Below are 13758 nucleotides of genomic sequence, written 5' to 3'. Positions count from 1 at the left end.
TTTTCTCTAAACCATTATATGTCACCCCACCTTTCTTATTATAACGCTAACATAAGGTTCTATACCATGGGTGCTGCTTTATTATTAATAATTTAAGTTATTATTTGGCATCCAATTTTATGAATGTCAGTTTCTCTTTCACTGCAATGAAAGAGGCAGAGGTTGTGGAAAGGTCATATGAAACCACAGTGGAAAATTAGGCTAATGCAATTGTATAACTTTATTTTATGTCCTTAACTTCTCAGTTTATTAGAAACTGTGTTTTGTGTGAAATTACAGTGGATCAGGCATTCAATCTATATTTGGCTGAATCAATAAATCAAGGCACAAATGTGAACCATCTTTCAGCTTTAAATAGTTTGCTTACACTTGTTTTCTGTACATTTATTCCATCTCATTTAGGCATCTGAATAAAGTGCTTCTTCTTTTAAGTGACAGGATGATAAAGTTACTCTGCCATTCATGCCTTTAAAGCCTTCAGCCTATATTTAGATGTTATTTGGTCTTCCCCTCAGAACCTCACTGCTGCCTTTCATGCTTTCCACTGAATAGCACACCTCTAGTATATTACTGCTTTCCAGTTTAATTTAGTTTGATCTGCATGGAAGAAAAACTTCTTTAAATCAGAATTTCCAATGTGATCCAGAAGAGGTGCTATTTAAATTTTGATACATGAGGCATCTAATTCATTTCATTGATCAGCGAACACTAGAAGACTCTTGTTATTTATGACATGGAAATATCATTAGACGTGAAGGATTCTGCAGTGCACAGCATTATTCTGAGCATTTTGACAGTGTGATTCAGTTCAGAATTGTGTTCAATGGGAGCTTAAAATGAGTATGTTATCAAAGAGTTTATTAGCAGTCAAAAATTATTTAAGTTGATTTTCATCTCTTTAACACTTTATCCACCAGCTCTATTCTTCAAGAGTTACTAAAAGAGTGAGAGTTCTCCTTTTTTGTCTTTTCCCAGTCTAGCTGCTTTAGGAGTATGTGGGCTATGGAAAGGAATTAGGAACTAATGAAAATCTTCCCCTGACTCACTAGCTGCACTTCAATTAATCTTAGACTTTTCCATAGTTAAAAGCGTAGTTTGTTAAAGTCAGTTTCTCTGGAATTTAATCTCTATAAAAATTGCAGTCCTCTCCTTCCAAGTTGTACCAAGATTTGTGGCACAGAAAAATTAGGTGTTTATTCAGGTTAGATCTGAGATTTTTTGATGAAAATGGTGCAGTAAGATCCTTTTAAAAACACCACGTGTCTAGAAAAGAGCAATATTAAAGAGTTTGACAAGGGAATTTTCACTGTATGTAGTTGAAAACCTGAATGGTTTTATAAATGATATCCACAAAAGATGTGGGCATATGAGAAAAAAAGGTACAGATTACAATGTGGCAGGACCAAAGTAGGAATGTCATGGTAAATGATAACAAAATATCCTAAAGCATATAATTTATTTTTCTGAGTATGCCAATCTAACTGCTACAGATTTTATGCAGAAGATGCCATTGCTATAGAAACTTTTTACATTATCTTGAAATATGCCTTTCCAAGCTGACAGGATGAGATTGAATTTCTACTGTAGAAGTGGTAGGGAAGGTACATTCTTCCACAAATCCCTTGGAGTTTTCTTTTTCTTGGGTTGCTTTGTCACTTAGTGGCTATATTTTTCTTGATTTGCCTTTTTAAATGCTGCAATATTTCCTCAGTTCACAGTAAAAGGTTTATACTCTTCTGATAATTAGCTCTGTGCTTATTTGCTTCAGGGAATAAATCCATTTAGAAAACACAGACAAAACTTCTGCACTGTCTGCAAGATCTAAGGAAAAAGTGAAGAAGTGGAACCAGAGAATTGAGGTTAGCACAGCTACTGAAACTATAAACCAGAAATGGGTAATGTAATAGTTGCTGCACTGGGAAAAAAAATTGAAGGAGCTCTGAGGGATTTTGATTGAAAACAAAAAATAAATTAATGGAAGAGAAAGAAGTGCCACAGAATTTCCTGTTCTACCTTATTTTTATTTGTATTTGTTTTAAAAGATATTACAAATTCTCTTATATATATTGGAGTGTGGCTGACGTGTTCCCATATTTGTTTTTAGATCAATCATTTTGCCTTTTCCTGGAAAATTATGTCTGCTACCACAGGAAAGACGTCTTAGAAAGAGATCTCTGTACTTTCTGCAGCAGGGAGATTTTTTTCCTATGTTAAGGTCACAGGACTTGCTTTTAAAATGCAATTTGTCCCAGTCTGGGTGGGACAAATTCCCATTACTTAAAGGCATAGATTCCCACAGAGCAACCACTGCTGCAATCACTTTAGTCTCTCTTCGTTTTGCTCCCCATGTCAAAGGGAATTTTAAGTATGATTTGTTTCATGGTAGAGCAAACACCTCTAAGAGGAAAGGTGGCTGCTACTTTCCCTACTGCTTCCTGTAGACTTGTAAGTCTATATAATACCTTTCAGTGAGTACTACTGGGTGCCATCAGGAATGTTGGATAAATATTTGAATTTGGAATATTTCAGTAAATTTTGCCATTTACTTAAATTTTTGGCATTGCTGCTGGCAATGCAATGCAAATACCAAGATCTCATGAATCTGTCTGCAAATTTTGTCTTGGGGTCTTGTACATCCCTACCATGCTATGTATATTTATATATTTCTAACTTCATTTTTCTTTCAACATACCTGGTGGTGGCCATTGGATAGAAAAGTATTTTATTACAGGACTATCTGTCAGTTATAAGAGCTCTCAATTTTTAGGGAATATATTTCATAACTGCAGATTAAAAAATTAAATCAAATACCTGGTTCCTTGGCATTCTCTGAGATAAGTAGTTGTATCCATTAGATGTTATAGAGACAGGACTTAAACATTTCTCTTAAAAATGTCTCATTTATCCAGGATCAAGACAGTGAAGCTTAAAATACTTAATTGAGTTTTGACTATATAAAGGACTTACTATTTTTTTCAGCCTCAGTGTTTTGGGTCCCCTGAGGCTGTCCAGTTAATCTAATATCCCAGAGGATCTGTTCTATGTTTCTACAAGCCCAAAAACTACAATTGAATTGAAAACATTGCAATAGAATACAAATAGGCTGTATAGTAGATGCCACAAAGAAAGAAATACAGTTATATCCCAGAGAACATCCCACTGCATCAAAGTAGGAATGACACCTGATTGACATTAACCACTCTCTCATACATCTGAAAAAGCATATGATGCACTTTGATGATTAATAGGGAATATTCATGCCAATCCTTTTCCTGCAGATTTATTGCTTTGAAGAAGTGACAGATTAAATATTTAGTAAAACCTTATAGGTTTTTATGTCAGAGTACAAGAATTAAAAATTAATATTGTCAGTCTTAAAATTATTACTAATCTTTTAATGATATTGTCCTATATGAAAGAACCTTACTTTTCCTAACTAAATTTTGTTTACATCAGAGATATGTACTTCTTTTTCCTTTATTTTATCAAATTTTATTTTTTTTCTCTAACCAGAATTTCTGTAAATATATGTTTTCCTCCTTCTTCCACTCAGTGTTGTTTAGAGATTCAAAATTATTAGAGGTGAATTGCCAAATTGAAAAATTGACTAAACAAACAAAATCTCTGGGAGGTTCCAGACACTTTGCTCAGGTGAATTGGGTTTGCCTTGGGGCTTTTATTTTACAAGGCTGCTATAGTGATAATTCTTTAATACTTCATGCACAAATCTTCACATTTTGAAGAGTGGAGAGGTCTTTCACACAGGTTGATTCCATAATTCCCACTTTGTGGAACTGATCATGTAAACACTGTGACTCAGTGAATAGAATGTTTCTGACCTTAGCGAGCGCCTGTCAAAGTGTCAGAGCAGAAAAGTTGTCCTGCCAGCCCAGCTTGTGTCCTGCCTGCCCACTGTGTCACTCAAACTGTGCCTTGATTCATGACACGTGAAAGGAAAGGTCCTCCACCATCCTTTTTCTCCCAAAGGCGTCCTGGACCAGCTCTCCCTGGCAGTGTCTGGTCTGCTCTGCAGAGCTGAGGTGTGAGTTTTAGCCAGTCCCAGTTTGACTGTGCCTGGCTGTAAGCACAACCTTCCAGACACGCAGGGGGCTGTGCCCTGCCATCCTCCTCCTGCCATGGATGCCACCCCTGGTTCTAGAGTTATTAGGGGTATGCACCTCCTACTCAGACACCTGTATTCCTTCTCTCAGTCCTTATCCAAACTGATAAAGAAAAAAATGATGGAAAAATAAAAAAGGAAAAAAAAGGAAAAAAAGAGAAGGTGAGTTAAAGATGCATAAAAAGCACTGAAATTTAGAAAGTGACTTTTGCCTCCCATCTTTTAGTATGGTATTCAAAGTGTTCCCTATAGGAGGAAAAACATGACAGATTTGAGGTTTCCTCATGTCTGCAAAATACTTTTTCATGATCTTGATTCATAAACTGTTTTGTTACATCTATTACTCTGTATGCTCTGCATTTGTGCATAGAAGTAAGGGGGTTACATTTTTAATCCAAGGAATCTATCATTGCACAGCATTTAGCCCCCTGGCCCTGTTTGGCACTATGGAGGGTTGTAATAGTTGTCCAGAATCTTAGAAATTTTGTAACTGTGATTATTTCTCAAGCTTGAAGGCTTTGCTTTTCCACAAAATTTCAGTTGTCTCAACTCTGAGATGTGGACATTGCAAAGAGATCTGTAAAATGTGATTAAAACAAAGGTGTAACAGGGTTTGAGACAAAACAGAACTAAGTTGCTTGAAATGCTAATGGTCTTACAAAGTGGCTTTGATGCTTACTATTACTTAGCCTTAGCAACAGAACTGAGAGAAAAAAAAATCTAATCCAAGCAATCAAAATTATATCCCTTAAGCTGCCTAAAACCCAAAATGAAACAAAGGTGGATTATGACAGGAAATTAAGAAGAAATATATGCACTTGAGGAGAAAGAAGGGCTGGGAGGGCTAGGAAATGAGAAGAGGATGAAGTAGAACAAAGTACCTAATGAATCCTCTTTTACAGAGAGTTGTTTTATTTCTCTCTTCTAATTGGTAAGGATAACATATGAAATTAAGATTATTTTTTAAGAGCCTAAGCACATAAAAGTATATTTGATGGAAATACTACCATGGGAATGTAAAGGGATGTAAATGTCAGAAAAGTTTGCTTGGCTTTAAATGAAAGCTGGCTATAATGATATCTATTAGATTTAATAGTTGTGACAGGATGAATCAAAGTTACAAGAAAGTGAAATACACAGACTAATTTAAGGAAAAACAAAAAATTATTCTTGCCTTCCCATTATAGATTTCCAAAATAAGTGGGTTTAAAGTGTAACTTTATCCTTTTTTAACGAGCAATTTAATTGTCATTCCTTGCAATGTGTACTTGCTTGCAACTAACTGCTTTGTCCAGGTGAATTACCAATCACTTTTTATCAAAGCATCTTTTAAATTGTCTTCTCTCAACTCAGCAATTTGAGCAATTAAAAAGGAAGAGTCTTACTATTTCAGAATTCTACCTCTAGAAATATTGCAAATGCTGGCACCCATGGCAGGGTGAGGTGCTGATGCCTTTTGGTGCTCTGGAGGAATTTGCTGAGATTCGAGATTTCCAAACAAAACAGGTGCATTTTTTAAAAAGGAATTTTATCTGTGGTACACTTATTTATCTAGCTATTTCATTGGAATGCATGGGGGTTTTTTGCTGAAATGTGTAGTCCTTTATTATAGTGATGGTAATTTAGGAAATGAAAATTGGGGAAAAGATATTTCAGAGAATGAAAATCATCTTAAAACTTTACACAAAGGAGGAAATTAAAGGGTTGGCTGGATGGGTTTTGTCATTAACTCTTATTATGAAAACCTACTGAGACTAATACACACAGACTAATAAAAGGCTTGAAAGCTGAAATATCACTGTTTCATCTTTGAATGCTGTTTTCCTTCTTTCTATAAGGCATTGTGAAAATTCAATTTTTGGTGTGATTTTTGTTAAGTTGTCCTTAAAAGTGGAGCCAAATTTTCATGCATGCTGATGTACATAGGTAGCATAGGTATATGTTGCCTGGATAAAATAATTTCTCCAACCTGTCATTTGATCAGCTACATGTTTCCTCTTCAAGTGATTTTATTGAAGACAGAGACATGCTAAATAGATTGCCTGGTTCCTACCACAATATAACACTGAAAATTTTGGATTTTTAATGAATTCTTTTCATTCCTGAGCATCAAGAAATCTCATTTAAGTCACTGGAGCTTGAGTAAGCTCATCAGTATCAGATTCCTACAGTAAAGATCATCCTGTTGCAGACTTGTCCTTAACTTGTCCCTGCCTTTTGGAAACATTACTTTGTAGATTCTTGCCTGCTTTTCTGATGCTATTTCTTTATTTCTGCTACCTCAATTTGCTGAAAAATTCAGAATCCCATAGCGAGCATCTGGCAGCATCCTTCAGTTTAGTGATGGAAGATAAATTTTGAGTTTAAAATCTCTTCCTACATTGAAATAATTTGCTTGTCTCAGAGCTATTCTAGGAAGACGCAATAATTTTGGAATTATGTGTTTAATGCAGAGCTTCAACGTTCAGATAATTAGCAGCAATTTTCTAAATGTAATGGCAATACTAACCACAAGAATTATTTAATAGGAGCAACCCATTTTCAAAACATTAGCTGAGGGCAGAGTAATAAATAACTACTACTGTGCCCAGATTTTCCTATATTATTAAAAACAACATGAACAAATGTTTTGTTTGGTTTGTTTGCATATCAACCTTGCCCATAAAATGCCAAGTATGTGCCTTTCTCCAAAATAAGGTACCTGGGTTATTTGAGCCAGTGCTGTTTAAGGGAGGTGTTTGTATGGAATTGTTGTCAGATTGGTGACTGACAGGTGTGCCAGAGGACACTGTGCTCACCCATAACTCCCATCTGCAGGGCCTTGGTGGCTGCTCTCATTTTTCTTTGTGTCACTGTGAAGGAAAGCTAGAAGAGAGACAAGAAGAAACAGGAAAAAAAGAAAATAGGGAAGAGGATCAGAAGGAAAATGTTAGCTTGAATTATAAGTCTTGGATGAACAAATATAGACTTCAGTGCATTTTTTTGACTCATTTAAATAAGTTTGATAATTTGATACTGCTGACCATTTAGCTCGTGTAGAGCTTTTGTTTGCTTGAATGAAATATAAGATCAAACTCTATATGGTTAATTTACTGTTTTCAAGAAGAACAGTGTTTTAAAAATTTTTAAGAGAAAATCAGTGAGAAACTGAAAAAAATAGAATCTTTCATACTGTTAGTATGACATCAGATGAAGGAGACACAATCATATTTTCCTTTTTTTTAAAGAGATTTTGCTATACAGCATCAGTTTTCAGTTTTATTGTATTTTAATGCACTTTTTTCAAGCTACTTATGAGAGAATAAAGCTTAGGAAGTGGAATCTTTAAATTAGGCAAGCATTCTGTGTGCAGAGGTAGCATCAGCTTAAATCTATAAGGAAGGTTCTTAGAACCTTCTCCAAGGTTCTAAGAACCTAAGAGGACTCCCTCTCAAGCAATGAAACTGAAATAAGTATAAAGATGATTTTAGAAGTGTCAGCAAAGATATTAATTGTTCTGTGACCTGGGGAAATACAAATACATGGACAAGGTCTTTAAATTATGGACAAATAAGGAGAAGTGTGACTTTTCTTCCTACTACCTCCTGTTCCTTGATGTGCGTGTAGCACTCAGGATTGCTCTCCACTCCTTGCTGAGAAAAGGAAGAAGCAGGGAAGAAATGCAGCTCATCATGGAGTACTTAATTTTTAAACTATTTGGTCAGCCATGAAAAGACTTTAATAATGTTATCACACCAAGGAAAATAAAACTGCATTAAAACCAGGTTTATTAATTAACTTCATTCGCACACCATGAAAATACATTTCATCCTAAACAAAGGATAAATGCCTGAAATACTCTTGTAAAACAGAGGGATAACAGTGTGTCCAAAACCAGAGAAAAGAGCAGTGACAGTTAAAGTCACATTATGCTCATTCTATACCATTTTTCTGTGCTTTGGATAACATATATCATGTTTAAAAGATTCTGGATAATCAAAGCTTTTCAGTAAGACACTGTTTTCAAAGTAAACTCAAAGCAGATATGTTTTTCCTAATTTTTTATAGAAGTAGGTAAAAAGTGTTTCACTTCTCTTAAAAGTCTGAAAGGTGATGTAGAAAGGGGAGTCTTTTGATACAGTTAATCTGGAAAGTATTTTTAAGGTATTAATAACAAACATTTTTTTTATGAATCATTTGAAAATATTCTGTCTCTGATTAAAAAGCCCTCAAGTATATTTGGTTTGAAGAGTCCAGGAATATTTAAGAAATGTTTTCATTGCCTCCATCCATTTGGTAAGCTCCGCTTCATTTCCTGTTTCTCTGCTGAAATAAATATCTGATGGGAATGAACCAGGAAAATATTTTGAACCCAGCTTGGAATATGAATAGAAGGAGAGGTGCAGATCAAGAACAAAATCTGTGTTTCATTTCTGTTCCATTGCAGATGCAACTAGGAAGGTTCCCTCATAGAAAAATCTTTATAATTGCATCTGGAATATTTACTGTATTGCTCAGAAAGAAAGTGTATTCACAGGAAGTTTCTTTGCAACATCTTGCAATGGAAAATCACATACTCCTTGTGCATGCTTTGGAGTCAGTTCCTAATATTGTTCTGAATCTGTTAGAAATGTAGCCTTGAGACTAATGGTCGTCTCTGATGGATAGAAAAAATATTAAACTCAGCTACAAAATAAAAGGAATTCTAAGACAAAAATAAATCCTTCCTCTCCTTTATTCTTACTATCCCCAGGTGAATAAAGGAGGATATTGAGCCAAGTAAGTTGTACCTTCCCCCCTGAAGTGCTCAAAAGAGAGGCTATAAACACTTTAGATTGTCCTTCAAATGAAGACAAGCATGAGAAAGATTCTGAAATGCAATGGAATGAAATCATTAAAAAATAATTCCCCTCAGACCATCAGAAAGCAGATAAAATTCCTCTGAATATGAATATTAATTTTCCAATAGGGCTGGGCATACAGACCTGCAGATCTAATCAGGTTTTGGCCTTCTTAGAAGTAATTCTGCCATTTTCAGAGTGTTTATTACTCAGCATAATGTGCCATAATGGAAGTCTAGGACCCACTGCTGCAAATCAATGCCCTTTACTGTCAAGTTTTCCTTAATGATGGCTCCTCACCTGAGCCTGACCTTTCACTATGTTCAACCCACAGAGGGCACTGATGCGCAATTAATAATAACTTTCCAGAGCCTTAAATGAAAACACCATCTGTTTTTAGCAGTCTTAGTGTGTATTTTTGGGAAGTGACAATTTTTTTACTTTATCTGGAAATAACATTGAACTCTTAGAATTTCCCAGGTTGAGTTTAGGGAATTAAAAAGTGCAGAATTACAAAATAGGTTGTAAAGATTATGTTCTGGGGTAATTTCTGGAGCTTTTTTGTAGTAGTATTGCCTGGCAATAGTCTGCACTACTAAATAGTAAACCATATACTGGGAAGCAGTAAGTCTAAAGCAGAAATACTCATGCAAATCTAGGATGTGTTCCATTGCATCCTGTGGTCCAGTCATCCTGTAAAATTTATAGTATGACCAACAAATAATTCTCTTTAACCATTTCTGTCTGCATGAAGCCTGCATGCAGCTGAACTCTTGAGCAGTAGCAGGAAAATGCAATTCCTGCCCTGACGTACAGGCAGCAGAGCCAGCCACAGATCTGAGCCACTTTTTGTCAGCCAGTTGGAGCACAGAGAGCAGCTGGGCCTTTTGTCACCAACCAGCCCAGGCTGTAGAGAAATCTACACTCAATATGAGTAGGCCTCAGCAAAAGAATAACCTCTTAAAAACAGAAAAAATGTGACATTGTGACCTCCAGCCTCCTCTACACTAAGAATATTTCTACTTGTCATATAACTCTTTCACATATTTCTCCTTTACATTAATATATGTGTACAAGAGTGAAAGAGATTGAAGGATTTCTGGATGCAATGGGCAGGTCAAAGCACAGGATAATTTTTCTATCCAACTCAGGCCATATTTGTGTTTGTTTTAGAAGCAAACACATTCCAAAGATGAAAGAAAATGCCAAAGCACAGGACAGATTAAAAGGTTGGAGAATGCAGAAAACAAAATAATAATTCATGAAATGGAATCTGCAAAGCTGCAAAGTGATGATCCTGTCATGCCAAGCATGTACCCAGAAATGTATATCTCACAGGCCTGAGCCAAGCCAGCTTCACTCCCTGGGCCTGGGGAGAGGAGGAGAGCCAAGTTTTCTGCTTCTCTCTTCCTTTCCCACCTCCCCTCAGATGTTTGACGCAGAAAATGTGCAGGGCTTTTGACTTTGAAGGGACTTTGCACTCTGCATTAGAACAGCCTTCATACAGTTATTCAGGGGTGAGGATGCTTTTCATTTTGGTATGTAGAGCTGTAGCTAAGCAAGTGAAAAATCAGCCTGTCATGCTTTATGAAGTTCTACTGTGATGTAGGAACTCCTTTTGTCTGTGGAACCTAGACAAGAAGAGAGATGTCTCTTCTGCATTTTATTTGTGTACTCCTATTCAGTAGCTTGTGAAGTGCAAGGAGGCTGCCATAAAGTTTCCATCCAGAAAAATTCTTCTTAACAAAAAATATTTCGGTGTCTCTCTGTATAAAAATGCCCCAGTGCCTATAATAGCGTAAAGATTTGGTACGTTATGGCTATGATACCATATACAAATTGATTGCTACAACATTTTTATGCAGTTATTTCTAAAGAAATATGTGATCCCCATCACTTGTTCCTTGTAGCATCCTTTACTAAAAATCAATGTGGTAAACACAATGTTAGTCTGAACAGAATGTCATGTAATTAAATATAATGTGAAATCAATAAAAATCTAGCTAGTAGCAGATATGAGGCTCATACTCTGGATAACTGTGTAACATTTCACGCCTCCAGATTTATATAAATACTTACGTCTGTGTATCTTAAAAAGATTCTGCTATCTCCATACATTCAATCTTAGATACATCTAATTTTGTATAGATTTGGAGTTTAATAGTCAGAGAGAAAAAAGTTTTGAATTTTTCTATCATGCTCAAATGCATGAATGTAAGGCAAGTCCCTTATCATTCAGCATTACTTTAATCTACTTCTTTTTAAGTTTCCTAAATTCACCACTAATACTGAGCTAATTTTTTCAAATTAATCAGTGATTTATTATGAAAAATATTAATGAAAATTATTTGTATTCCAAACAATTGTAAAGTGCAGACAGAAGAGAGTCCATATACAACAAATGGATAAAATGTTTAAAACTGCATCTTTTCTAAGGTTTGGGGCTGTATTCTATGTTGGAGAATACAGCAGGCCAAATGTAACTCATCATAACCATCCATTTTATTCATGTCATGAATAGGTGAAAGGTGTTAACAGACTGAACAAACTACCCCAATAATAAGAAATACTCTCCTGGAGGCTGTTCAAAAATATCAGAATCAATGGAATAGGTAGAGCTGAGCTATTGAAATAAGTTATTTATGAACAGAAATAATAGGAATAAGTTTAAAATAGACAAGAAGTTGGATTTGAAAATCATCATGGGTCCCCCTCAACCTGAGATGATCTGTGGTGCTTTGCCTGTTAAAAGAATGGACTGCTGATGTGATGGCACATAGAGTTAGGAGTCTCACTGGGAGGAATTCATTAAGAACATCATTAACAATTGTCATCAACTCTGGAATTAGTGGTGCAAAGCACTCCTAAGGTCTTGTTATATTATTTTCACTTTAATGGACTGTGTCATTGGCTTTAAACAAATGAGACATAACTGATGAAGCAATGCCTAAACTTGCATCTGTAGGTGCTTGTGTGCTCAGATATCATGACTTAGAAAGGGCTGCTATCACCACGGGTCAAACATCATTAGTTATGTGCAGAAATAGAGGTATTCAGCTGGATATCTATGGCTTTACATGAAATTGTGGAAATTCATCCCTCTTTTTTTCTTTCCTGTTTAGCGTTTTAAAGTAAAGTTGCCATTGTTTTCAAAAGTTCCTCTACTGTTCATTATGATTTTCAAGAACAGCCTTGTCAAGTAGCACTTCAAGTGCCTCTATGCTTTTTTAGGTCTAAGGATCTCCTTCTAAAAGATATCAACAATTCTGTGAGCTCCCTGATTCACAAACAAATGTAATATTTGTGTGCATGCTTGTCTGCACTTTCTTATTCAGAATACAATATCTACAGCACCAAGATTCATTTTCTCATCATAAATATGCATAAGACATTAACATAAATCTGATCTAACAGGTTCACCATGGATAAAGAAATGTAATTAATTTTCTTCCCTGTCTATTTTACTGCTGTCTCTATTTTCCTTAGATTTTGCTTGTTCATGTAAAACAGTCTTAGAACCTTTGTTATGCATTATATTTAGCTGCTTGATGCATCTCACGGTGTTTTTCTTAACCCCAGCTGGAGTCCTAATGGCTTTTGCTAAGAAAAGCGTAGAAAAAAAATTCTTATTTACACTTTGGATGGTTATTCAGACAGTCACAAAGAAGAATAGATTTAGACATATACAAAACTTATGCAAATATTTCCTATTGATGTCATCGTATATATGCATCAATCCTTTATGGCAAGGAAAATTGGTGCATCTGCACTAACGCTACTATTATAAAATTAAACATGTTTGCTGCTGACTTGCCAGATAGGTAGTATGATAAGAGGTCTAAAGAAAAGCTTTAAAATACATTTGTGCACTGGTGAGTCAGAGTATTCTTATTTATCTTCAAATAAGCTATTCTAAATCTATGGTCATCACATATTTGTTTGTTTTTCCTCCCCTTTGTCACCATTGTCACAACTTTTGAAAGATAGATGGATACAATTTAAAATGGTACAGTAGCCTTGCATCCAGTAATATATTCTAAAAACAAAAACCAGTTCTGTATAAAGTTAAATACAACTGTAACAAAACAGATTGTTTTGCAGTTCAATCACACACAAAGTAATTTCTCTACTGAGATTTTACTTGCTACTGATGGTCGTTATTTGCACAGTACTCATCTAATTTCACTACCTTTCCTATTATCCTAGCAAAGAATCTGTTTGCTGATTTCCAACACAACTGCATGGGTGTCTTCAAGTCTTCTTCTTGTTTTGTTTGGTTTGAGTTTTTTCCCCAAAACTTGCATTTGATAATCCATATGTATGTGTATCTTACTATATATAATTTATTCAAATTTCAGACTGATGATGGTATTGTGAAAATATGGAGTGAATCAGGAACTCATAGTGATGAGTGGAAGCAAATCAAGTTACACTTGGGGAAGCTGAGGAATTTTGAAATTATCTTTGAAGGCGTTCGTACCGGAGACCTGGGAGGAGGAGCAGCAATAGATGACATAGAGTTCCACAACTGCACCACAAGTAAGTTCAAGAGGAAAATTCCTAGAAGGATGCTACATGAGATGTAGGAACTTCTTGTTAATCTTTAAATACATCATAATTGTTATCATCATAATTTTACTGCTCATATAATCAGTTATGAGTAAATTGTTTCTGGTCTTCTAACTTTAATACTCTTTTCTGCACATACATTCATGCAGTGTTCCCACACTGAATTATGGCAGATAAATCCAAGAAATTACTAAGATTTTGTTTCCTTTATTTATTTTGTTTTGAGTAATTTTCACTTTCCTTCTTTAA

The 13758-nt window shown here is 35.3% G+C and overlaps 1 protein-coding gene across 1 annotated transcript in view; it reads left to right on the top strand.

The window, feature by feature from the left end:
- MALRD1 (MAM and LDL receptor class A domain containing 1) overlaps positions 1-13758 on the top strand; it is a 233828-nt gene that overhangs the window by 126730 nt on the left and 93340 nt on the right. The window contains exon 29 of the mRNA XM_059477538.1: positions 13299-13479. Coding sequence (XP_059333521.1) covers positions 13299-13479 — 181 coding nt within the window. The remainder of the gene's footprint in view (positions 1-13298; positions 13480-13758) is intronic.

The sequence above is a fragment of the Ammospiza nelsoni genome, chromosome 1, assembly GCF_027579445.1.
Source record: "Ammospiza nelsoni isolate bAmmNel1 chromosome 1, bAmmNel1.pri, whole genome shotgun sequence".
NCBI classification, from domain to species: domain Eukaryota; kingdom Metazoa; phylum Chordata; class Aves; order Passeriformes; family Passerellidae; genus Ammospiza; species Ammospiza nelsoni.
Note: the sequence above shows the minus strand (reverse complement) of the source record. Positions and strands in the feature narration are given on the sequence as shown.